The 25,908-nt window shown below is 37.6% G+C and overlaps 4 protein-coding genes and 2 long non-coding RNA genes across 13 annotated transcripts; 3 read left to right on the forward strand and 3 right to left on the reverse strand.

The window, feature by feature from the left end:
- The first annotated feature begins 30 nt into the window (after window positions 1–30).
- On the forward strand, window positions 31–1,085 carry LOC105252735 (uncharacterized protein C20orf24 homolog). Its single transcript, XM_011260276.3, has 4 exons — window positions 31–312; window positions 433–536; window positions 649–778; window positions 852–1,085. The coding sequence occupies exons 1-4, from the start codon at window positions 214–216 to the stop codon at window positions 891–893; spliced, it is 375 nt and encodes a 124-aa protein (XP_011258578.1). The 5' UTR covers window positions 31–213; the 3' UTR covers window positions 894–1,085.
- LOC105252736 (EKC/KEOPS complex subunit Tp53rk) lies at window positions 1,052–5,793 on the reverse strand. Of its 4 annotated transcripts, none has more exons than XM_011260277.3 (4): window positions 5,620–5,793; window positions 2,071–2,262; window positions 1,742–2,014; window positions 1,052–1,532 (listed from the first exon to the last, which is right to left on the reverse strand). In XM_011260277.3, the coding sequence occupies exons 2-4, from the start codon at window positions 2,255–2,257 to the stop codon at window positions 1,285–1,287; spliced, it is 708 nt and encodes a 235-aa protein (XP_011258579.1). In that variant the 5' UTR covers window positions 2,258–2,262; window positions 5,620–5,793; the 3' UTR covers window positions 1,052–1,284. The 4 variants fall into 4 exon arrangements, with proteins under 4 accessions (XP_011258579.1, XP_011258582.1, XP_011258581.1 ...); XM_011260280.3 differs by having other exon boundaries at window positions 5,538–5,759; XM_011260279.2 differs by lacking the exon at window positions 5,620–5,793 and adding an exon at window positions 3,641–3,802.
- On the forward strand, window positions 3,701–8,450 carry LOC105252737. The gene is made up of 2 exons (XM_011260282.2): window positions 3,701–3,897; window positions 6,836–8,450. Exons 1-2 carry the CDS (start codon window positions 3,747–3,749, stop codon window positions 7,537–7,539), a joined length of 855 nt encoding a protein of 284 aa, XP_011258584.1. The 5' UTR covers window positions 3,701–3,746; the 3' UTR covers window positions 7,540–8,450.
- On the forward strand, window positions 8,229–25,401 carry LOC105252739 (rab11 family-interacting protein 4). Of its 2 annotated transcripts, none has more exons than XM_011260283.3 (10): window positions 8,229–8,469; window positions 13,470–13,935; window positions 15,313–15,387; window positions 16,228–16,266; window positions 17,236–17,350; window positions 22,674–22,838; window positions 23,167–23,536; window positions 24,029–24,174; window positions 24,299–24,343; window positions 24,438–25,401. In XM_011260283.3, exons 2-10 carry the CDS (start codon window positions 13,535–13,537, stop codon window positions 24,558–24,560), a joined length of 1,479 nt encoding a protein of 492 aa, XP_011258585.1. In that variant the 5' UTR covers window positions 8,229–8,469; window positions 13,470–13,534; the 3' UTR covers window positions 24,561–25,401. The 2 variants fall into 2 exon arrangements, with proteins under 2 accessions (XP_011258585.1, XP_011258586.1); XM_011260284.3 differs by having other exon boundaries at window positions 13,473–13,935.
- Window positions 8,476–9,885, reverse strand: LOC112637758. Its single transcript, XR_003122706.1, has 3 exons — window positions 9,393–9,885; window positions 9,199–9,314; window positions 8,476–9,123 (listed from the first exon to the last, which is right to left on the reverse strand). It is a non-coding gene; the product is annotated as an uncharacterized LOC112637758 (long non-coding RNA).
- On the reverse strand, window positions 9,947–13,544 carry LOC105252738. 4 transcript variants are annotated; one of them, XR_003122704.1, is made up of 5 exons: window positions 13,237–13,474; window positions 12,746–13,070; window positions 12,566–12,690; window positions 12,239–12,487; window positions 9,947–10,105 (listed from the first exon to the last, which is right to left on the reverse strand). It is a non-coding gene; the product is annotated as an uncharacterized LOC105252738 (long non-coding RNA). The 4 variants fall into 4 exon arrangements; XR_003122705.1 differs by lacking the exon at window positions 9,947–10,105 and adding an exon at window positions 10,412–10,462; XR_003122703.1 differs by lacking the exon at window positions 9,947–10,105 and having other exon boundaries at window positions 11,924–12,487; window positions 13,358–13,544.
- Window positions 25,402–25,908: the final 507 nt, after the last annotated feature.

Below are 25,908 nucleotides of genomic sequence, written 5' to 3' on the forward strand. Positions count from 1 at the left end.
TTCCCGTAAAGTTAATTTCTTCGCGCCGCTTCCTCCACTTCTCTTTGCGTTTTCCGGAAGCGACAGGGACTGTCAGCCCTGTCATCGTCATCTGTTGCGACCGTGTCGTGTGACACGGCCGGTGGAGAGGTACGCGAATAACGGTTTGACACATCGCGTTATTCGATGATCGTCTAGACCGCGATTCCGATTCGGAATATCTAGATCGCGAGGATGTCGCGCATGAGAGCGGAGAAGAACGGGAACGGGGGCAAGTGCGAGGTTAGCGTATGGACACGTGCGATTACGGCGAACTCGGAATGGCCGGACAAGGTAAATATAACCTTTGACAATTTCTCCTTCGAAGGCGCTCTTTAAAGGAAAAGAAAGAGGGTGAGAGACAAAACTCTTCCGAAATCCTTTCATTCTTTCTCTTCGTCTCTCGTGTTGCAGGAGGAATTTCTCGATGTTATATATTGGGCGAGGCAGGCGATCGGTATTATTGTCGGTGTAGGATGGGGCCTTATACCTCTGAAAGGTTTTATAGCTCTATTGTTGTAAGTAAAAAAAAAAAAGATAGAATCTCGAGATGATCATTTTGAGTTTGTTTCTCGCTCTATTAAAAATCTCCCTTGTGTGATTTATATTTCTATAATATTCTTGTTTTAGATTCGTAATAGTCAATGCGGGAATTACATATTTATACTTTAGCAGTTTTCAACAAATAGACGAAGAAGAATTTGGTGGTATATGGGAATTGACAAAGGAAGGCTTTATGACTTCGTTTGCTGGCTTCCTGGTAAGTCTGTGTCTCACAGTGGATTCAATAATTTTATGTTAATTGTACGACATGTTGTTATATTTGTCGATAGGTGACTTGGATTATTATATACTCTGGATTACATTTTGACTGATTTATATTGTAAACTGTGGATACACAAGGAGCAATAGCTTTTCATATAGATCATTGCCGCTGCCAAATTCAATGCAATAGTCATTTCCTCGCAATAGGTATCGTTACATATTGAATTCTTGCATACTGTTACATATTGTTACATACAAGTATGATATATTTGCCTGTATAAAGATCTTCTTACCTTCTCAAACATTGTGTTTTGATTCCATGACCAATTATTCGAATTGCAATCAAAGCACTCGTGCAATTTACATTCATTCCATCAATGTACAAAGTTCAGTCGCATTTTAAATTCAATGTATGTTGCAAATTACAAACGTAAGTTTATACACCTCGCATATTCTTTGGAATCGTAAAGAGTCACAATCATCGAAGACACTACCATTTTTTCAGCCGATCATCAAGCGCTTACGTCCTCGCGCCTGTACCTGCTTATACTTGGCGAGCACTTGCTCGCATTGACTCTTGTTCTGATAATGCTTTTGATAATGGTGAAAAATGCGAGAGAACAACGTTGGCACTTCTGAATGCGCACTGAGCAGCGATCGCTCAAGAACGTACAAATCGACCGCCTTATCCTCCACCGTGGAATCCAGTCGAGCCAATCCGAAGTCTATCATTACAAATCGGGTCTCGGCTATGAACAGAAAAAAGGACATATTGCCATAACGGAATCGAAACTAGAAAATCGAAAGATATTGCGTGTACCTTAAGTACGGCAAAATTCGACTGTACTTTTGCAACGTGTTTTACAGGCGCGTCAATAAAACAAATATATGGTAAGTGAAATGGTTTTCATTTATCATGTACACTAATATTTATCGAACACATTATCACGAAAGTTACCTTCGGATTGATCGTTGTAGGACGACTCGACCGAGTCATTTTTGAATAGTATATTCGACGTAGTCAAGTCACCGTGGATCATGTGTTTCGCATGCAGTTTGGCTATGAGCGCGCCCAATCCTCGTCCTATGAACTCCACCAGATCATCCACATCCGTCTTTCCCGAAATATTCTCGTCTATGAAATCCTTGAGCACTATGGCGTTTTCCACGTACTCCATGTATATACTGCGTCGCTCCACGTCCACCAGGTAAAGGGCTGGCGTTGCTATTCCTTGAGAAAACAAGGAGAGATAAGCGCGAGTTTTGCGGACAGAGATCGATTTTTACCTGCAGATTTTGCCCGAATAATGGCTCGAGCCTCGGCCTTGATGCGATCCTTGGTGAGACGCGCGTCCAACTCTGGGTGTCGGTAATTCTTCACGAATCTCTCTTTCACTAAACTCATCCTTCCGAGGTAAAGACCCTTATAGAGACGTGCCTCCGCGCCTTGCGCTATCAGTTCCAAGTCTTGCATTATTGCTGCAAGGACACGTACGAGTCAGAAAAATTGTAAACGCACGAATATCGCTCTAATTATTTTAATCTTATTTGAATGATATATTTGACGCAGTCAGATCGTCGTGGATTTCACATGCAATCTGGCTATGAGCGCGTTCAATCCGCGTTCTATAAATTTCAGATAATTCAGATAATCTACATTCTTTGTCGAAATATTTTTATAAAATAGTCTTATTACTAATCTTATTATCGCATTTGTTGATTTCATCAGTCAAATGTATCTTATATATTTTATACTCGTGTGATTAACAACAAGAACTCTGGAGAAATTTGCTCGCGCTTTCGCTTACAAAGTCAAGTATCATATTAAGAGAAACTAAGACATTAAGAGAGAACGATTATTCCTTAAATATCATATATGCGTCATTTTGACATATTATTCTGTATTTATCTATTTTCGAGTAAATAATTACAATAGAAGAAGAGTTCAAAATTTATTTTTTAATTTTTGTTATATATAATCATTTTCTATAGATGACAAGGAATATGTATGAATATAAATATATGTATATAAATATTTGTAGATTTTTTCAAACATTAATTATTTGAGACAGTTGAAACTGCAACAAGACATTTTGACCTATATATGACCGAGAACAGAGTGAAAAGAAATGTGTGACCTACAAGGATTAATAATATTAGCGAGACTAGGATGATCAAAGTCTTGTTATCGCGAATGTTCGAGCGATAAGAGAGGCATTCGCTAATGAATCCTGAAGAGACAAAAAAAAATACGAGATCCCGAATTCTCGGACCGAGATTCGCTTGCACAAGAAGCGAAATGCGTACAAAGCGAAGGACAGGGAGAGAAGGGGAGGTACTAAGAGAGGAGAACGCGAGCTACTCGCGTGGCAAGGGTCGATCGAAATCCTGCGGTATCAGAGACACGTGCACGCGCATGTCCGAATAATTGGACGCGCAAAACATCGTATTCGCGCGTTGCTCTGGCGAGACCCGAGAGAGAGATACTTATTCCTCCCCCTCTCCAATTTATCGATGATAAGGCGATCGACGAATTATAAGCGAGATTAACCCGTTCGAGAAATGAAAGCGCGGAAACGTCACTTGGTCGATTAGCGCTACAGAAGCGATCTCCGAAACTCGGAGATCTCGAGGACGGAGCGAGATCCCGAGGGCAGGGATTCGCTTGCGCGAGACGAGGCGAGGCCAGGCGAGGCGAGGCGAAATAGTAAAGGGCGAGGGCGGCGCGAGGTACTTGGGGAGAGCGTGCGACTGCTAGCGCTAGCGAGGCGAGACGAGGGCGAAACGCGAATCGATCGTCGTATCCGCCTGCGTCCTGCGCGCTAATCGCTATCCCGGCGCTAGTATTCGCCCGTACTTTGTTCTCGTCGGTCCGCTACCCGTCACCGTCGTCGTCGTCATCGTTGTCATCGTCGTCGTGCGAGCGCTATAAGCACGGGCCAGGGCTCAGCGAGTGCAGCAGCATGAGGGACGAGGTGAAGATGGACGCGAATCGGCTCATCGCCGAGGTCTACAAGCGGCCGGCCCTCTGGAACCAGAGGCACATCTCCTATCACAATCGCGAAGTGACCAATCGCGTCTGGATGGAGATCGCGGCGATATTCAACCTCCCCAGTACGTGTTTCCCTCGCTTACGAGGGGCGAGCTCGCCGCGACGCAACGCGCCCGCAAAGTAGGCGCCGCGCGTCTCTTCCTCTTCGCCCATGCGTCGCGACTACTCGCGCGACCGTATATTCGTTCTCTCTCGCCGCCAGCGTGGATATGGGACTCTCGATCACGCTAATTGTGACACTGGGAGCAAATTTCGCCCACTGACGAATTGCAAAATTAGGAGAGAACACTGTAACCAGGGTGTCTGCTCGAAACTATTTGTACAAAAATCCCCCGATCTTCCAGGTATTCCTCGATTCAAAATTCTCTTCAGGTAAAGAGAATATTTTAAAGATCTTTCGGTGCAACTTTGTAAAATGGGATTTTTTTATTGTACGTATTTCCTGATACTTTTCATTTATACAAAGACATAATTACGAAGACAGAGTCACTTAAGTTTCAAGTGTTGGAATTTTCGAATGTATTGAAAAAAATTGTAGAGCGCTTTTGTAAAAATGTTTTTTAAATTTTCATTTTTTATCAAAAAATGATGATAAAGAATATGTTGCTTCATGTTTAATATTTTGTTAAAATATTGAATATATAAACAGACAGATATATATTTAAATATATAATGAATTAATTTATCGATTTCTTACAAAAAGTAAAGTATCAGAATTTAAAAAAAAATTCCCACACATACACACAAGTCCTAATAAGATTCCAGGAAAATTTCCTGATTTTTCCATGTATGAAAGGAATCGCTCAGAACTCCAGATTTTCCTGTTTTTCCAGGAAGTAGACACCCTGGCAACTATTTATTTCAAACGGATAATTTATAAAACTCCGCAAGACGACTCTCCATCAAATAACAATTTTTTGAGAAGTGCAATTATCTATTAATTAAATATATATCTCGAAAAAAAGAAAAAAGTAGCAAAGAAAATACATCTTTGACGTTTTGTCAGTATTTCTTTTTGAGATTGAATTATATTAAAAGTTACTATGATGTATTATTTTCTCTAATATCCTAATGTCACAATTTTTCTCATTATATTTTACGATAGTGTCTGGATCTTTGATGCAACAACACATCGACAAATTGGAGTAGAATCCTATAAATCTATCTATCGTGATCGTGCGATGTTTTCTTTAAACTGTGTTTAAAGAAACACAGCATTATATCATAGGTTACATCGTCAAATAGATTACACTATATCTCGCGTAATCAAATTATTACATATATATATTAGCAATATTTATAGCCGTATATTTCACGATGAATAATTGTTTTTACCTCTGATCATCGAGTTATTTCATTAAACTGTTCGAATTTAAAAATATGAAATAGATATAGGTTTTTGCACATAAATATTCAAATATTTAATTTCAAATGTCATTTCCTGGAATCGCTCTATTTTTTTGTCATGAATAAAACATGATTTTTTTATTCATACGATGCTGATGAATATTAATTTACATAATTATTCGAATTTGATTAAAAACAAAAGCTTCGGTACAAAAATAAGGTAAAGTACACATTTTAAATAGATCTTATAAATTATTTTTGCATCGAGCACGTACACAAAATTATTTTATATTCTATGAATGATATCTGTATTTTAATTCTATCCGTTTTAGAAATAGTTTGGACCTTATCTAACCTCACTTTTTGTTCGTGAGCCGTGGCTGTCATTCACAACGATTATTATTCACGTTGTTGCAACGATCACCGGATGTTTTTACCTGATGTATTCCGGAATCGAACGATGTCCGTCGTATATATGTCGATTGTAACCTCGATCGAGATTCAAACTGCAAATCTGTCAAATCGTAGAATGAATGCACGAGACACTCAGTCGATGGCGCATGCGCAGATTATGTCTCGATGCACATGTGATGCAATCAATAATCTCGTGCGTTATCGAGTTTCGATGTGATGAGACGTAATCAAGGATATAATCAAAAGAATCAAGGATTCCTCCTGTCTGAAAGTTCAAAAGTGTATCTCTCATCCAATATTCTTCAAATTTGATTTTCACTTTTCTTTTTACATTCATGGATTTTGACCCAAATAATCCTAAAATAAAAGAAAATGCTAAAAAATATGCTCGCATGTAATGTGAGAGAGTAAAATCATTGTTGCTTCGTACATTATATATATTCGTATCTCAAGCAATTATCTTGATAAAAAATAGCTATTATTTTTCTTATCAGCATTTATTTACAATCTGTCGATTCAGCGCTGAAGAAATTAAAACAGAACAGATTTATCTATATTTTATAGAGAGAGAAGCGAATTGATGCTTTACAATGATTAGAAATATAAAAAAATGTTTTTTTAATAGAAAAAATTAATAAAATAATTTATTTTTTACTTTTTTAAGATATAATATTTTTCTTCATAATTTTTGTTAATGCAATAAAAAAATTAAAGTTCTCATGTTTTCAGTCTATCTGTCTTTTCAAAGTAATTTTTAATAAGAAATAGATTAATGAGACTTTTGGGACAAGTTACATCAAATATAATTCAAATAATTTTTAATAGTTAGATGCATAATAAAACTTTTTTATTATGCATCTAATTAAAAACTACGTATATCAAATATGTAAATTATATATTGTATGTATTTGATATCATTTGAATCACAAAAATTTCATTAGTTCATTGAAATTATTTCCAAAAAGTAAAATAAACAAATTAATTTTTTTAATTTATAAAATAATTACATGCGAGTTATGGATGGATTAAGGAAGTCAATTGCAAGAGACGTTGGAATTCTTCAAAGATATTAAAAATATATATATATATATGAAAAGAAAAACACAAAATTGAGAGAAAAAAATCTATTTTACGAAAAAAAAACATTTAGTTTCTTTTCTATTTATATCTCTAACAATGACTTTTTCCAAATTCGCTTCATTATACCTTCAAAGCGGTCTTCCGCTCATTTGTTTGCAGAGCCGATGCTGAAAGCGAAATGGAAGGGTTTGCGCGACACATTCCGCGCCGAGCTCAAGAAGGACCAAGTGTACCGCAAGAGCAAGTTCCATCGGAACCGACCGGTATGGATTCACTTCAAGAGTCTGCAGTTCCTGAAGGAGCAGATGCTGCCGCGACCGCCCATCTGGGAGCGCAGCGTCGCGAAGACCGAGGACGAGCTGCAGCCGTGCGAGAGCGAGACCGAGAATGGTATCTCGGCATCCGGCATCGACGGCGGCCTCGATGACCGGGACGCGATCGCCGACCATCTGCTGTCGATGGCCGGCGACGGGAACGTCGGTCATCATCAGCTGAAGCTGGACGGTGATCATCACGGCCGACGTGGCACGGTGGACGTGAAGCGGGAACCCGAGGAGAGCTTCGACAACTTGGAGTTTCAGAACGTCACCGACAATCTCGCGGAAAATGAGATGATGCTGCAAAACATCTCACCCGAGCAGGTCCTCATGAGCGACAGCGACGGCGGCGTCGGCCTCACCGGCGTCGATCCCCTCGAAGGCAATCGCTTCGACGACAACTACTACTTCCTGATGAGCCTACTGCCGCACATCAGGACTCTACCGGCCGATCGCAGGATGCTGCTCAGGATACAGATGCAGGAACTCGTTTACAAGGAGGTTTACAAGAAGACCATCGACAGCGAGCAGACGGCAAAGACTTAACTGTCGTCGTCGCGTAAAGTGAACCGTATTCTTAAGCGTTCCTTCGAGCAACTTTATTTTTTTCCATAAGAAATCGACTGCTAAAAATGAAAAAAAAAAGAGAAAGAATATATTTATTCCCTATTAGTGTTACGCGTCTAATTATACGAGATACAAAGATTACTGTCTGACATAGGTAATTCGGAGAATAATCACACAAGATAGAGAAAACGGGTTCTTTTCGTATATTTATGTCATTTATAAAGGTTCCAAGCGAGCGTGTGCTTTCACGTTTGGAGCAATTTGAAGATGAAGAAAAAAAAAGGCGGAGTAAACTGAAAATTCTTTCCATTCTTTTTCAAAGAAAAAAAAGGGTTTCGCCAACACAATATAATGGTACCTGCGCCCCATACCTATCTACCTGTCCGCGTGTGATAGTACGGGTCATGGTTCCCCTAGGTAGGTCACCAACACGGGTCGCTCGCGTCACAGACACGGTTGAGCGACACTGGTGCTTTCTCGTACCTGCGGGTACGACCGTGACGCACACACCTGTGCGGTGTCTCCGGTGTAGTGTGTACGCGAGCAGCGCATGCGTATCCCCTGTGGCTCCAATGTGGGACCGCGTTTCCTTCGCTTTCGCGTTGCGACTCTGCGTACCCTTCTACCTAGCCGTCAACCTACCTACGTTCAGTTCGTCGCCGCCGATCGTCGCACCGTTATCCCGATCGCGCGTGTTGCTCGGCTCTCTGCTCGCCCGCTTCTCAGTTCCTCTCCTTTCTCTCTTTCTCTCTTTGTTTCTTTTTTTTTTCCTTCTCATCAGGAATAGCATCACGTTGTTGCGTAGCGTCGCCTTGTAGGTCTTTATTGTGCTAGCACAGGTGTTAGTGGCTTGTGATACACGAGATACGTCGACGTTATTGTGCTGCTGCAACATAAGATCGACGCAAGGTGAGTCAATTTGCAGGAATTTCGCTCGGAACCTCCGTATCGGTTTCGGTGTGTCCTGGGACGATTCGTCGTTAAATTTGCAGTGGAAAATCCTTTGGTCGATCTCTAGTCCTTTCCCAAAGAAAATATTATTTTTCCAATCTTTGACATTAAATATTTTTCAAAGTCTCGGGCTTTTGCCGGAGATAAAATTTTCGCATTTGTAAAACTTAATTCGCAAAAAAAATACCCTATTTTTGATCGCGATTTACTTAAGAGACGATTGATGTTTGAATATTTTTACTGATAAAAATCAGACTTCAGATTAACCAAAGAATGTGCCATTAATGCAATAATATTGTATTTTTAAAATGCAAGCAATGAAAATACGAGAAAAGAGAGAGAAAGAGGATCCTTTATTTTGAATGTGCAAACAAATGTGAATATATTTAACGTCGTTGTCACTGTAAATTCTATTGTACAGTCTTGGATGAGTTTTGTGTAATATGTATATGCATCTTTAAAGAGAGTTGTTAATTTCAACGTATATGCAATATGATGAGCGTGTCCAGTTTGGAAATAGAGCGTGTTCGTCCGATCTAGTCTAGCGTTTCATATCCTTCAACTTTGTGTTCGTCTCACATGAACACATCGATTGCGAAATCGCCTGAAAAACTAGCCGAAAAGAAATATATTAAAAACGCACATATTATTTTATTCAAATAAAAAAGAATCTTTCATATATTATACCACTTGCTTTTATTACATTCTTCTTTACACGTCATCAGAATGAACGTCGTTAAATATTCAAAATTAAAAAGCATAATTTGTGGATGGAAAAGCAAAAGCCACTTCTAGTCAAAAACCTGAAATAAACAGGGAAAACAAGGCGCTCAAGTTCGCAATAACATGAAATGCAAATCGTATAACATCAAAATAAATACCGTGAGAGATTAATCGGCATCGAAAAACGTTTAATCCGCTCGTCAATAAGCAATTTGATTCGTAGAATTGTACGGATATTCCTGTTGCCGTTGAAACAAAGATGAGATATCTGAAATTCTCTTGCGCGCGTTAAATATATACGTTTCTCCCGGTCTACTCTAAATAGGCGGACTGGAATTCTCGACTCTCGGCCGATTCGAAATGCGTCTACGCATTCCGTTCCGAGTGACAAGTGCCTGGAGACCGAAACGCTGGTCCTCTCTCGACGCGCGCGTGCTTGGTAAACAGCTCGGATTTGTGATTCGTAATAAATGCCGAGTGAGATCATACGATTGTAGGCCGATTTCGCCGTGTATCGTTTGGCAATTGGGCAAAAAATGCGAACTCGACGCGAATCAAGTAATATGACTCTTGCCAGAACATTAAAAAGTGTACGCTGACTAATAAGCTGCAATGTGTCAGCATGCTTTGATAATTTTATCATTTTTTTTTTTCAAAATGAATATGTATATGTATATAAATAACATTTTATTTCTTCTTCCTTCTACTCGTTTTTTTTATCAAAAATTAAGATATGAAAATGAATGTATTAACATACTAATCAAGTGCAATGGTTTTAAACATAAATATTATATGTACGTTAATGACTGTTCTTTTCCTGAATATTCGACATCGGCATCTTTACATCAGATATTGATTTGCGAAGCAAACGCTGTAAATATAAAGATAATATTTAAGATAGTATTTAAGGAACAATATGTACAGCATGCATCATTATTGGTTTCTAGTCAATGATTTAGGATATTTACGATATAGAAATATAAATGATAGACTATATCGTAAAATTTCGAAGCGTTAATCATTATATATGAATCTCTCTTTGATCCATTTTCGATTTCCAATCAATCCATTGTAACGCGAGTAATCCTTTCTCGCCGAACGAATAACTTTGAATGATTTTACTTTGAATAATACTTTTGTAAATGATTGCATGATATTTCAGCTTTCATCTTTGATTCTTCCTCGATTGTCCTCGTTCTTCTTGAGCGTCAATGTCCTCGATTAGGAACTGTTCTCACGCGATCGATTTTTATTAATATAGTATCGTACTTTATTGCTTTCTTTAAGTGTCAAGTATTTTACATCTGAAATTCTTATTTTTTTTTAAGAAATAGCAAATGCAAACGATGGCATTACAATTATGTAAAAGTGTTCTCTTATCATTATATGATAAGGCGTTAACATAAGACGTCAAATATAAATTGTAATTTTCAATTTTAGAACCAAATTTTTTATAAAATGAATAATTTATTTCTATAAATAAAAAATAATAATATTAAACTCGTCATTGAAGAAATAAACAACAATAGGCATATACGATTAAAAACAGGTTGTTTTATTTTAAGTAATTTTGAGTAATTTTTTAAAGATATGCGAATAATTAAAAAAATGTCTTTAACATAGATGTTTCAAAATTAACTAGTGTTTCTTCGCAAATATAAAATATCGCAAATAATTAAAAATTACGTCACAAAATAAAAATAATTTTATGAGTCACTAACAATAAGTATAAAATATGTAATTTATATTTAGTTTATACTAATTTAATTAAATCCACACATTATATTATAAAGATTTAAACAAATATTTTTTAAATTATTTACATATCTTTATTTTTTAAAATAAAACTGATCTGTTTTTTGCTTGTACATATGTCAGTTGTTCGTGCTTATTTCTTCGATAATTTATTTATTATTTAACGAAAATTATATATATTGATTATTAGAAATTTTTATTTTGCTATTATTATTATTATCGATGCAATAAAATATCTAAAGTAAATTTTATCTCTAACTAAAACTTAAAAGGAATACATGCAATTTTTTGTTTTCAAACCTCTTAGAAAAAAGAGAGAAGCAAAAAGCACAAATTATTTTCCTTTTTTAGTACATTTCGAAATAAAAGAGCTTTATGAATAATCGAATTCGGCCTCTGTGATCTCTCGAGTGGTTATTTCTCCCGTTAGCGACACGTTGCTATACTTTGATATTGATAAATATAGACAAGTGCTATTTCGAAAGAGACAGAGGTAGATAAAGAATGAAACATTTGGCAATATTCCAGCTCACGATAATACGATTAAAGCTCGCATGTTAAAATCTCTTTTGAACTTGACAGTCGCCTTTTATGGTGCACATGTGAAAACGGTACTATTGATAATGCAATCTGCCGATGCTTCATCTGTACCAGTATGCCACCATCATTTTTATCTTTAACATTCCACAGGCTACTCCAGAATGATAACTTTAATGATAGCTTCTTTTTGATAAAGTTACAGAACTTCCTTTAGAAAAAATTTTTAGAAAAGGACCAAAACTTAATATATTTCTATTTGATTTTATGCCTTTCTTACATATTTTTTCAATTTAATATCTAATCTAATATTAAGCGTTAATTTTATTCGAATGCAAAATAAATTTCTCGAAAAGCAAAATTTAATCTAAATTTAAATCAAAATAAAAATGCTTGCCGCAAATTTAAAGTTTTGCTGAAAGATTTTCAAGCAAACTCTAAATTATAATTAAAATTAGAATTAAAACTGCGGAATATTTTGCATATCCGACCTTTAATCGTGCTCATCGTCATTCTATCTAGCGAAATTCTTTCTTGCTGATTCACCGATAGCGGTTTCGCGTTAAACGGTAAAGAATCGCTTTGTTTCTTTCTGACTGATTAATATCCTTCAAAACGAAATAAATATAGTGCATTGCAATCTCGATAAGACACATTTACATTTTTAATGCACCAAGAATTCACGCGTACACATGCACGAAGAATTACATACCTGCCTCAGCTTATGTTAATTAGATGAAATCTTCAAAGTTTAGATGCTTAATGTAACCACGTGACTCACGCGAAAGATTGAGATAAGAGAGTAAATAATTCCCAATCATGTAACAACGCGCAGGCATCGTAAATAATTATTCATCTATGCGGATTGTTCTCTCCTTCGACGATTCTCTCGCGGGCTCGGTATTCACTGTACCGTGACTTCTCTGCCGCAGTTCTCACGCTTTGCTTTTACTTCGCGTCTCTAGAATGCATACGTTTAATAAACTGACGGATATCGCGAGATCTTACCGTCATTTCATGATCTGCGGGGCTGCATTACCTCATTGATCGAGCCATTTACCAGTCGATATCGGCAGATGACGTTGTGCAAGAAGAGAATGAAAGATTGAGATTTTCTTTGTTTTATTTGAAAGGAGCGGCTGCTCAGCTTAAATTTTCTGTAAGCTATAAAAGAATAATTAATATATTAATTCTGTCAAAATTTATATAGAACATTTACCTTTGCTTAAAACTTGCAGTTTAATAATTTGTCAATAATTATCCAGATGACGAAGAACCTAGAGAATATTTCTTAGAAATTGGTTTTCTACGTAAATTTATTTTTAGACCTTGTTATTAATTATTAGTATCAGGTTTCTGCTGAGAAATCGGGAAATTTCGCTACTCTTCTATGTAATTATTTTATCTTGTTAACATATAATCGACTCTTGTCAGTTTATATCAGCATTGCAAAAAGAAGCCATAAGAATCAGGAGGAACTATGCTTGAACAGTTTCAAAATTGAAATCGGAATATTAAGTGTTACTTTCATCACGCATTCTTATCTAGAACATAAATAAAACATAATAAACATAATTAACATAAATAAAACATAAATAAAACATAATAAAATACGCAACACGAGACTCGATATTGAGAGATCTTTCGCGATGCAATTTTCATTCTCCTCGTTACCTCGAATAAAGAACAAAAGCGTTGACAATTTTTTACCTCTCAAGATCAGCGACGTAAGTCTATATGTATGCAAAAAGGATCGCACGATAGAAGTTCACCTCGACCCCGACTCCTGATCGAGGGAGGAGAAGTTCTCGCGGGCAACGACTCGACTCACATCTCTCTCTCTTTCTCTCTTTTCTTGCCTCTTCCGTTGCACCGCCAGTTACTCCCGAAGCGGACGCGCTCCTGGCATACCTTGGGCCTGACTCACGGACTTGGTGTTTCAGCAGCGGCGGATGAGAGCGTCCCGTCGACACATGCTCGGATCCTGCGGAGGTGCCCGTCGCGGAGGATGGTGAGCTCCCGCACGCCCGACGCCAACGTCACGTCCACCGCTGACGGCGGCGCGGCCAACGACGGCGGAGCGGCGTCGTCGCGCGACGACGAGGGCCGCGCGACGAACGACGTCGACCGGGAGTGGAGTCAGAGCGGGCCGGCTTCTCTCTCGATGCCGACCGATCTACGCAATCTCGTCATCTCGCATCTCTCGGACTCCGGACGGTACTCGTCGGCGAGCCCGGATCACCATCAGGAGACGACGTCCGACGTCGCCACGATCAAGATCGGTTGCCACGACGAGGAAGAGAGCTACGAGGCCTTCGGATCCGTCGAAGGCGACTCCGTCGACGACGGGCCGGACTCACCGGGTGATAGCAGTTCCGCGCCCTCGCCTACCGGCACCAATTCTCGCAGGTGAGAGGATCTCGATGAGCTTTCGTGAGAAGCTTTGTGAGAAGATTTTAAAAGACATGGATACTTTGCGATAGAATGAATAACTTTGCGGCATTTCTTCGTACTTGTCTTTTCGATATAGCAGTCTAGACATTTTTCATCGGTATTTAAATAATTTCATGTCGCTATTGAAAATAAAGATATGTCAAATTAAATAAATTCATCATTGGATAGAATGAAAAGTTAAAGGAATGCGATTCGCGGTTTTTTTACGGTATAAATGGATTAATTATATATGTATGAAAAACCACTTATTTCTCTATGAAATCAAATATCTAATTATGAAGAAGTTTTAAGGAGAAAAAAATTTTATATAAAATTTATAATATATATACAATCTCTCTCTAAAGATTGATTGTATATAAATTTTGATTTTAGATTGTATATAAATTTATATAAATTTATATGAATTTTAATATATAATTTATATATATTTTATATAAAATTTATATACAATCTAAAAAAAATATAATATTTATATAATATTTATATAATATTTATACAATTATCTTATATAATTAGCAAAATGAAAGATTAATTTCCTACAATCCTTAAATTTCTTTTTAATTTTGTTAAATTTTTGTTAAATTTTTTCTCTTTCTTTTTCAAGTTTTTCAATAAGTGGAATATTTGAAAGTTAGAGCCAAATAACGCGCGAGCAAGTATCTCCGTAATTCGGAATCGCTTTACGGCTCTAATCTAGACAAGAAGAGAGCATAGCGAGCTTGGCCTTTTATTATGACAATTGCTTCCTGCCGTTATTCGCTCGATACGTAACATTAGTCGCGAAACACAGCGAGTTCTTTCCGAAGCTGAACAGAAACGTTGAAACATTAAAATCTAGCATATAATTCGAAACATGCCCATGTACGTATTACGCTGGATGAGTTATTATGTAAGAGCAACGTTGCATACAATGTCTATCACCTTGGAACAATACCGACTGACTTGCTATCTGTATGCGCAAGTCACATAAGTTACGTAATAATAGCAATGTATTTTTAAAAGTACCGCTTTGCAATACTTTTGTATGTATATGTGTGTGTGATGAGATAAAGGATTCAGTTGAAAACCGCGTGATTTCCTATACAATCACGTCACACGCGATTTTCTTTGAAGAATGACTTTTTTGCATGCATCTAGATTTGCCTCAACTTTAGCTTAAAATACTTCGCTAGTTTATTTATTGCAATTTTTTTTTATGGAATAATGAAAATTGTCGAATACATTAAAGGTGCATTTATTTGTACCAGAGCATCTCATACTGAAGATCCTATTCTCATCCTAAAATTTTCGATCTTGCAGAATTCGCTTTAATTACATTCTCTAATTTTGTAGAAATCCGAGAAGTCCGAACTCCACCGTTGGAAGACATTCCTGGCTGCGCACTTCGCTACGGAGAACGCCTCCTTGGTAAGAGAGACATGATGACTTTGGTCAAGAGCGGGATGTAGGTGCATAATTTCCTCTGGAAGAGAATTTCCGCCGTTCTTAAAAACCGCGACGGCGAAACAATGACGTGTCTCGGCGCTGCGTTGCGTGTGAAAAAAGTCTCGTGGGAAAGCGACTGACGACGTTAAATAACCAGTGCGTTAACGCACAACGGAGGAGATAAGGAACTTGTTAAATTTCTCGACAAAAGCGCTCGTATATCTTTTATTATTTATCTAAATGATGACAGATTATTGTTACGCAAACAATTACTTCCTGTTTTTCCATCGCACTTTGTTGACAATTGAAGCGACAGCCTGAAACAGAATTGTTCAATTAATATTCCATGACATTTTTGCTTCTTAATAAGTGGGATATTTTTGTTTGTGTGGGTCTTTATAATTTTTAATTTATTCAAAATCTTGAGAAATATAGGATATTAGAGATTACTTTCTGATGATATTTGTAATATATATGTATATTCGTAATATTTATATTTCATATTATTTACATATGATAACGAATAATAGTTACTACGGGATTTGATAGCAAGCGAATTTGATTGCTACTTGGCGATATATATTATGCACATAAATTTATTATTTACGTATATTTATTGCAATTGCTCACAGCTCTATTACGGAAGCCACAATTTGGCTTATAACCAAAAATACATCTGACCGTGAAATTTGGCACTGTGCGATCAACAAGTTCAGGAACGCGAATTCGTTTAAGAATAATCTATAAATAAGTGTAATCCGTAATAACATTTGTATATATATATATGTAAATGTCAAGGAAAATTTTCGTATTTGCTTACAGTTCGAGTAGAAAGAGACTCAGCTCCAACGCCTTGGCGAGGTAAGAGACAATAATATATAATTTTTATAAAATTTTAATTGATCCATATAAGAAATTTCAACCATATTTCTGCAATAATAAGAAAATTGATAGATTACAAATTCGAGAAGCAATTAATTTTAAAAGGATCAAATGCATGGATCTGTCTCTTTTAAAAAATATCAATCTTATCGAATTCAATCTTAACGATTCAAATCTTAGTGTGTTAAAGTTTTTCACCATTAATATCTGTTAAAATCAGCGCATTGATCGGCGTTTCATGCGCATTCCGAAAATAATTATTTCTTTTTTCTCCTATCTCTCGCGCTTTAATTGGCCCAACACACGCAAAAGGAATAGAGTAACCCGGACAAAAGAGTTCACCGGCCGTAGGACGATGCTTCTGCATCAACGTTAATAATTCCAGACGTCTCGCTCCTTTCACGGAACTCGCGAATCGACGGACTTTCTAAAACGTGGGCGTGCTTCTGTTACGTTACTCATGTTTTATACCCGCGATACTTCGATATTCGCGTTTCCTTCCGCGCTACCGTTTTATTCCTCCGAAATACGTGCCTTATCTACCCGCTAAAATGGCAAACATTTGATAAACCCACGATAGTCCAAGAGAAAAACATATCTAAACTAAAAAAAAATTGAAATTTTTTTTTCGTTTTTAATACAAATTAAAATAAATTCATAAGCCCTATCTTTAAATTGCGAAAACTTTCACAATTTATTTTAATTAAAGAACTTTCACACAAGGCACTATGTGTTTAAAAATCATCAATGATTAATTACTTTTTTCGAGTTGGAATATTTACATTTTTATTACGCATTTTGATTATTTTTACAAAATTTCTGCTTTCTGTAGACTATAATACGCGAATGCTTAATGCAATGTCCAAATAGGGTAATTCTAAAGTTTCGCTTTAAAATTCACAATTTCTTCGCGGAATTCTAAAGAAATCTCTGACGTGACATTTGCAGCCAGCTTTATCGCAGTGGCAGCTTTAACAGCTCGGGAATGGGCTCGAATTACGATGCCACGGATGACGTATACAGCGACGTATCCTTGGAGGACGTGATGGATCTCAGTCATAAAGTGAGTAAGACGTTGATTGTATACAAAATAATTTTTTATCCGCAATTTTAAAAATCAGAGATTCTTTCAGGTAAATAAACTCTTGCAAATTTCTATTTTATACTTTATATTTCTACATCGAACAAATTTTGAATGCGCTGAAATGTAAACAAAAGTGTCAAAGTACGACGCGAACAGAGTTGTAGCGAAAATCCGTTTGTCAGCTTTCGCGTTAGTTTCTCTGTTTAACCTGTTTAGAAAGTATCATCAAAATTATCGGTTTTTTTACCATCAAGAATGCAATCCTGAATAAATCGCATCTGAATCTTCAGATCGAAGCGATCGATCTTCTTAAATCTGTCGTCAATGTGCGCGACACGTTCCCGGCGACCCTTCAGCGACGCGAATCGAGATCCTGACAGGAACCATCAGCATCCCGCAGTACAGGCTCCTCATCTGGGCCCTCATCCGTTTTATCTCCCTCCCCCCTATGCTCGTTATCCCCCGTGCGATCCGTACGCGGCTTATCACTGTCAAGGCTCGTTTTATCCGCCACCGTGTTATGCCCAACGTGACATCATCAAGGAGGAGCCCGTGGCTTGGTCTTGGCCCGTCATCCTCTTCTTCATCCTTCTCGTGATCGTTTCGATCGGAGTTATTTACCGTACTTTTTCTCGCGACGCACGACGAAAACTCGCCGCTTGGCTACGCTTGCACAGGTTGCAGCCACAGGTAATCTCGCCTCTCGATTTATTATATTTCGCAATCTACTTGGATTCACGGTCTTGCAAAATTATATTCGAGCGGATCGCATAACAGAAAAATTGACGTCTCATATTTTAATCTCTATCTCGGTGTAATTACGCTACATAATTATTCCAACTTTTACATACGGATAACAACAGGGGCGGGTGCTGACTTGAGTGATCTGGCATTAATTAAATTATACATACAGATTTGTATATTTCATACAATTTTTTTGTAAAAATATACAGTCCTTTTTCTCAAACGTAACGTAACTTTGCGAAAACAATTAATTTATTGCAAGGATGAGTCACGAGATTGTTCATGATCTAGCATAAATGTTCAGATAAGGCTCGAGTTTCCTTGATAATTTCTATCCGGATCCGCCCCTGTGAAAATGATAAAATGCAAATCCCGTGTCTCTTATCAACGCGCGTTCCCGATATACTCGAGAGAATATTTAATAGAGAGAGAGAGAGAGAGAAAGGGACAGAAAGTGACATACATAGATAACGCACGTCGTACTTTTTCGCCCACCTTATCTACAGGGCTATAATCGCGGGGATCCGTAAAGCGGTCAATTTCCCGAGGAATCTGCGCTGATCCTGTCCATCTTTCTCGGCTCGTATATAGACCGTGAGGACGGAGACCAAGCAAGATGTGACTCGAAACTGTTCCGCGGAATTTCACCGGTGCAACGAAAGGAACGAAGATCGTCGCGTTTCTCGCGAAAATCGCGACGAATCTACTTCGCTGACAGATACGACAATAACGAGGTCTTTCATTAATCCTGATTACGAGGAGGACGATGACGACGATCGTTACGGGAGCGAGAATGAAGAAAGCAACCGGGACGCGATATTCATGAGACCAGGATCGATCCACCGTATACTTAATTTGAAATTTTAAAGAGCACGTAGAGGACAAGAAATATGAAAAATGAAGAGAGATATGCGTAATGATCGCATATTAAGAAGTCAACGAAAGCAAGTAATTACTTTTGGGAAAGATGTCTATTTTTGTTAAATCATCTTTGCATTTCGCGAAAAAACCTGAATCCGTCATAATATGTATATAATTTCATTGAGCTAAATTTAGAAACAAATTGTAAAGAAATGACATTTAATTAATATTTATAACGAATTATAAAGAAATGAATTTAATTAATATAACCAGATCGATACGAAATAATAAAAAACCATTTATATAAACGTGTTGCACAAAAGTGAAATAAAATAAATTTCAAGATATAAATTAAAATGGAAAAAAATATTTTTTTAAATTACTTATTATTATACAAGCTAATAAAATATTTCGCGAATCATCGCGTTCATTTATCACGAATAAATATAGAGATCTGCGTATCTAATCTAATCCTGTCAAAATTATATCTCTGGTGTTCCTATTTTTAGTTAATTTTAGAACATCGTATATGTATACATGCAACATACATATATAGCTTTTATATGAAATTTCACATTTTATAGATAATTTCGTATAAAAGAAACAAATGCCAATTACACATATTGAATATACATACATATGGTAACGCTGTCGCAATAGGTCGTCAATTAAATTAACAAGTTCACACATGTGCTCATGTAAAATAGATCGTAGCAGCAAATACGATTAAATTATATATCTTGAAAGAAAACTCGGTCACATTCAATGGAGCAAAATCTGGCGAGGTTCCATGGCGTAAAAATATGAGCCGCGATTGTTGGCAAAATTTTGCAAAACGCATTTATGAGTTTGCAAATTCGCGAAGCTTTTGACACAATTACACGGAAGGAAATATTCGCATGGATCTACGGATCTGCTTGAATGGGCGGACTGGCCCTTCGTGAGTTTTCTATTAATCGCGGGATGGATCTAGCATGCAAAGCTTACTAAAATTGGACATTGGTCTCGACATGATCTTCCATGACAATTCGATAATTCAGAATTTCTGCTTACAAGAAAATAATTCACATGACTGGAATATAATCCAAACAATTTTCATCGAAAAAGCTGCAATTCGGATTGTCAAACTCTTTGTGTGAGTTTCTAGAAAAATAAAATGATGTTAATTGATAAAAATTGGAAACAAATATTGATGACATATTAATAGTGACAAAAGAATTACGGATAGAAATATTAGATTGTCATGTATAATAACGATCCAATATACGTAAGAGCTACAAGATGGAAATTAAACGTGGTACGATCTCCGACGATGACACAATGACAATTCATCGTTTGTAAGCGCGTGCGCGACATGTGCTTGCTATTGTGCAATGTGCAACTTCGACATACGAGTGCTGATACACTTGCGGTAATACAAGTGAGCAATAAAGCAAGTTATCGTCTCAAACATTAATCTCAAAAACATTCACTATCGACGACCGATCATCAACATCGACTCCGAACCGGAGTCGAATGCGGACGTCCAGAGTAGTTAAGGGGCGTGTATTATTATCATCGAGCGAGTGCTTATCGACGACGCGATATCGCTGGCATAAATATGCAACTCCGATCACTAATGGCGTAATGCGAAGTAATATATCAAAATGACGCCCTAGAATATAAAAGAGTTGGAGCCATACACTTGGAAAAAAAGGAGAACGAGAATATTTAAATCGGAGTAACTCTATGACCTCAGCTTTTCGCGGAAAAATGAGTCTCGCGACAAGCGACTATTCCGTCATTGCGGATAAATATAGATACGCGCTTCGCGTGTCTACGGCATCGCAATGTATGCCTAATGGATAACACATCGATTTCCGTTTCGGAGACGTGTTATGCGCCGACAAAGTGTGTCGCGGGTGAGAAACGGAGGTGTAAGGGCAAGCTAGAGAACGTTCGGCGTAACACGGCCGAGCTGTCAAGAGCGAGGAGTTAGCCGACACGTGGTATGAAGCACACAAATAGCCTCGATGGTGACTACTCCCCAGACTCCCGGCCTGCGGTGGGCGATCAGATAGAGAGACAGAGAGAAGGAAAGAGAAAGAGAGAGAGAGAGAGAGAGAAACGTACGAACGCGAACGAACGTCGACGGACATGGAATGTATTCCTGACGCGTAGAAACCACATAGGACGTTGCTGTGCGTTGAAGTGCGCGCGTCTCTCTCGCGGAAGGAAGTCCAGAGTAAGCATCTTCGATGCGTATTATCGCGGCGCGGTCGCGCGTCGCGACGAAGGTGACGGCGACGACGACGGCGACGACGACGACGACGGCGGCGACGAGAAGGAGTCCGCGCGGGGATGACGAAGTGCGTTTGCGATACAGGCGATGACGTGACGCGATAACCGGGTCTACACGCGAGACACCGCCGTCGCGATGGAGCTGAACTTTGGCGAGGAGACTATCGATCCGTGCGATCGCGACATCCGCGCGTCCTTTTCCGGGGAGGGGCCGTCCTCCGGACCCGGCGCTGGCCTCGAGTACGACCTGTGGGAGGGTCAATTCCAATTCGTAGGGCACCAGGCAACGTCGCCGCCACGCAACGATCAACATCCACCTCGTCGTCGCGGGCACCGGCTCAGCGAGCAAGTAAGACGAGCAGATATCTCTCGAAGACACTCGGCAAGTGTCCGATGATCGTTCGAGGATCTTTTTTCACTCCCTTCGGACGCGCAAAAATGTATCCCGCGACTATTGCATACATGTATCGCGTGTCTATTTTTTGCAAAGAAATATAGACGCTATTTTCGTGCATCTTCGGCATCGACATAGATCTAAAACATCCATTTCACCTTCGCACTAGAGCTGTTCGTATTGTTTTAGTAATATTCGTTTCGTTATTTTAATTATGTAAAGATGTCAGAAATAGAAACGAGTTTATCGGGAAATAGTACATCTTCCGATGTTTACCCGTTTAATCGTATCAATTGGATTATCCTTATCGCGGGCGATATTAAATGAAATATCGCGCGCAATATTGGCAATATTATGACATAATAATTACGAAATATAATCGAGTGGACAAGACGAGACATTTTCATTGTGTTTTCTCGAGCCTGGCTGCGAAACGAATTATTCGAGTAAATAAGGTCAAAAGTAGTGTTCTGTTCGTGTTCATTGATACCTACATTTCCATTGATAGTCGCGGCGATGTGGGCACGCGTGCAATGTTCTTTAAAGGGAGTTCGCGTTTTCTTCCACACACTTTCTCTCGCGCCTACATGCTACGTATTTCTCGATCGGCGGATTTGCATTCTCTTCTCGTTATATTTTCGCAGCTGTCGCTTTTTGAGCCTTTTATGAAACCCGAAGGAAGAGGTCGTAATATTCTTCGATAGTTGCATCTAATTATAAATGACTTTCGTTAGTTTATCTTTCAATTATGCGCATTATTTTTTAATCACATTATTAAAATAAAAAAAAAGTAAAATAGATAAGTCTTATATATTTGTATCAAAAATATTATATAGTAATTTTTTTAATAACGTTAAAAGCAAAGTATAATTTCATTAATATTACTCCATTTATTTGACATTCATTTGTACCGTTAAAAAATTGGAAACTCGCTCCAGAGAGAGACTCTCTAGAGTGAATGGCAAACGCGATTATCTCGCGATTGTTTCGCGGAACGTTAAAGTCATCTTCTAAATGCCATAGGTTCAAATGATTCAGGAGCAAATGGATGCCTTAGCGGATACTAAGTCGGTCGGCGAAGAAAGGTACGCCCGAGCGAAGCAGGAAAATGCGACGTTACAGGCGCGCATATTGATGCTCGAGGAAGCAGCCAAAGATGCGGAAACGAGGGCCGAGGAGAGGCTTCAAGTGAGTCACTTATTTACTATTTGCCGAAGCTGTATCTAAAATAAACTTGACGAGTAAAATAACATGGACTTGTAACACACTAATTTGCATTTTGCATAAAATTGACATGATTTTAGTTTCTATTTCTCAAGGTCTTTATGTAGGTTGAAGTAAAAGTGAAAGATGAATAGATATACTTCTAAAGTGAAAGATGAATAAAATACTTCAGCAGAAAAATGAATTTTATAGAAAGATGAATATCTCTCAAAACAGAATTTTCGCATCCTTTTTTTCAGTCGTTTTAATCACAATTTTTCATTTAGAAACTTTTTCCTCCATCCTATTATAGACCGAGCAACGAAGGCACCGGGAATGGGCGTGCCGTATGGAACGCGAGCGACAGTTGCAGCTGGAAAACTATGCCATCAAGCTGCAGGCTGCGGAGGTGGATAGTTCCAGCCTGAGGGATGAGATCGCGAGAGTACGCGAGCAACTCGAGAGGGCGAGGGCGGACAAGACGCGACTCGAAAATGATCTCCGGGATGCCAGGAGGGAAGCGGACGCCGCGCGCGAAAGTGAACGTCACGCGATAAGTCGAGCCAACGAGGCTCATCATCAGCTGGACGCTATGAGAGAGGAACTTTCGTTACGGAACGAGGATCAACAGAGGCTCGAGGAATTGGTACAGCAAGTGGTTCAACTTCAAGCTCGAAATAAAAGTATGTTTAACAAAAAATTTAATAAATTATTGGCTCTGGGTATTAACAAATAATAAACTAAAAATAAAATAGGCAATAAAGAGCCGACGCGGATGTGAGGCGTGAGGTAGTACAAACCACTTCTTTTAATCCATCCAGTTTATTGGGAACAAATCAAACGTTTCGGACTCATTTGATTTGTTGATTTGTTCCCAATAAACGATGAATTAAAAGAAGTGGTTTGTACTACCTCACGCCTCACATCCGCGTCGGCTCTTTATTGCCTATTTTATTTTTAGTTTATTAAAAGTATGTTTATTGTTGAAACGATGTAAGGATGAATCGTTATAATCGTACTTGTTCTCGAAAATCTTTTTTAATGTGATTTAAAGTTTTTTTCATCGTGGAAGAGAGATTGCATTTTAATCTCTTAATATTGAGATTAAAATTATAAATATAAACTTTGAGAGATTTCATGAGATTTTCTATGTAAAATGTTTCGTTGATTTGCAGGCTTGGAAGAATCTCGAGACGAGTTGCAGGCTGCTGCAGCGTTGCAGGCAGGTCGTGAACTTTTGATGCTGAATCCTTGTAACAATAATGCTGAGAGAGGCCCTAGTCTCGCTGTGGAACTATTGGCTGGCATGAATCCAGATCAGGTAACTGTTTGATATCCGGTTATTTGAGATATGTCAATTGATAATGTAAGAAATTGAGATATATCAATTGATAATGTCAGAAAACAGTATTAACATTGATTTTCTAAACTTTTAAATTTTATAGGTTGATAACCAAGGAGAATTTGATGAGCTGTGCACGATGACTGAAGTATGTATTTAAGTTGATCTGGAATTTTACAATCTTTATTGTATACGCATTCTTAAGACAATCTAATTAATCTCTACAAATCATATTGTTACAGTTGAAACAAGCTCTAAAAGAACAACAAGAAGTAAATACTCAATTGAGAACGTATATCGATGGGATATTATTAAACATTGTGGAAAATTATCCGCAATTACTAGAAGTGAAGCAAACACACTGAAATGTAGCGCATTAACATTATCGTTAAATTGTAAATATTTTGAAAACAATTGTATTGTTATCTTTCTTCACCGAATCCAAGATTGGAGCTTGGATTAGAAGTTGGCTGATGTGTAATTATATTTTATACACAATGTTTTTTAACATGAAAGAAATTCTTTGCGCAAAAGCACGCGTCAGATTCGCATGCGAGAGAAGTCGATTTTAATCGAAGGCTTCCTCAAAGTAATAATATCGGAACAATGTGAAAAAGAAGAAACTTTGACTTGGACATTTCTTGTTTTTAAATGTCTTAACAATATTTTCGATTACGATGCAACAGTATATTTATTGCATCCTCTAGATCGAGATTCGCTGTGTTCGATCATTATTGCTTTAAGCAGAGTGTGTAGTGATATAGGAAAGAGACAATTTTTGATTGATTTTCTTTCTGAAGTAAATTCTGCGTCACATTGTCCGTGAATTTTCGAGCCGATTTACCACTGCCGTTGTTGCTAAGTTTTATCGCGCAAATTTCTTATTACCAGAGTGGTAATCTATCTCAATTATACGAATAATGTACACTAAAACAAGCAAGATCGTTAAAGTATTAATTAACGATAATATTGTCAAGTGTTACCTAAATGGAATCTTTCTATATATTATATGTATATAAATTTGACAACGGAGACGCGACTGTTTATGTGTCGCGAAAACTGTGATGCGTTAGAGTACCTTATAAAAAATTTAGATCAACAATACACATCATACAGAGTACAAGATTTTCATTTATAAATGAAAATCTTGTACTCTAGATCTTTATATCGAAAGTTAGTAATTGTGATTAAATGATTATATTTTGATACTTGTTGTTTCCTTTCTCATTCATTCATTACAATTATTTTCAAAAAATCTGTAATGGGAAAGGAGAGAAAAGATAAGGTAAGTCATTTCTTCTATAATTAATTTCTATCGAGTTTCATTGTGTTCTATAAAAGAGTAGTAAATTAAAATATTTAAAAAAAATTATTATTATAATAAAATAATAAAATTTATAAATATATAATATGTGCAATAACGCTAACTACTTTAGAAGAAACTAAGTACACATTGTCGTTAGCATTTTTAATATTTTTGTCTTTCCTTCTTTAAATTTACTAACACTGACCCCATTTGATAAAGATCTATACATTCCGACCATCAATTGATTAGAGTATTTCTAGACTATCTAATATTTATAGACATATGTATACATACATATATGTCGATCGAAGTCAGAGCGAAAACTGAAAGATGTCATGGTCTGCTTTTAGATGATCCCTGAAAGCGATATTTCTTCTATGGACATTGAAAACGTGGACATGAATTAC

This window comes from Camponotus floridanus, unplaced genomic scaffold (assembly GCF_003227725.1).
Source record: "Camponotus floridanus strain SB8 unplaced genomic scaffold, Cflo_v7.5 scaffold2, whole genome shotgun sequence".
Classification (NCBI taxonomy): domain Eukaryota; kingdom Metazoa; phylum Arthropoda; class Insecta; order Hymenoptera; family Formicidae; genus Camponotus; species Camponotus floridanus.

What these genes read in the sequence shown, in the direction of transcription:
- LOC105252736 (XM_011260277.3), bottom strand. Translation starts at nt 2,257, where the DNA reads ATGCAAGACTTGGAACTGATAGCGCAAGGCGCGGAGGCACGTCTCTAT. An exon ending in TATTCGGGCAAAATCTGCAG is followed by an intron (nt 2,015 to 2,070) that starts GTAAAAATCGAT and finishes TGTTTTCTCAAG; the next exon opens with GAATAGCAACGCCAGCCCTT. An exon ending in CTACAACGATCAATCCGAAG is followed by an intron (nt 1,533 to 1,741) that starts GTAACTTTCGTG and finishes TTCTGTTCATAG; the next exon opens with CCGAGACCCGATTTGTAATG.
- LOC105252739 (XM_011260283.3), top strand. Translation starts at nt 13,535, where the DNA reads ATGGTGAGCTCCCGCACGCCCGACGCCAACGTCACGTCCACCGCTGAC. An exon ending in ACTTCAAGCTCGAAATAAAA is followed by an intron (nt 23,537 to 24,028) that starts GTATGTTTAACA and finishes GTTGATTTGCAG; the next exon opens with GCTTGGAAGAATCTCGAGAC. An exon ending in CTGGCATGAATCCAGATCAG is followed by an intron (nt 24,175 to 24,298) that starts GTAACTGTTTGA and finishes TAAATTTTATAG; the next exon opens with GTTGATAACCAAGGAGAATT.
- LOC105252735 (XM_011260276.3), top strand. Translation starts at nt 214, where the DNA reads ATGTCGCGCATGAGAGCGGAGAAGAACGGGAACGGGGGCAAGTGCGAG. An exon ending in GGTTTTATAGCTCTATTGTT is followed by an intron (nt 537 to 648) that starts GTAAGTAAAAAA and finishes TTCTTGTTTTAG; the next exon opens with ATTCGTAATAGTCAATGCGG. An exon ending in CTTCGTTTGCTGGCTTCCTG is followed by an intron (nt 779 to 851) that starts GTAAGTCTGTGT and finishes ATTTGTCGATAG; the next exon opens with GTGACTTGGATTATTATATA.
- LOC105252737 (XM_011260282.2), top strand. Translation starts at nt 3,747, where the DNA reads ATGAGGGACGAGGTGAAGATGGACGCGAATCGGCTCATCGCCGAGGTC. An exon ending in GGCGATATTCAACCTCCCCA is followed by an intron (nt 3,898 to 6,835) that starts GTACGTGTTTCC and finishes ATTTGTTTGCAG; the next exon opens with AGCCGATGCTGAAAGCGAAA.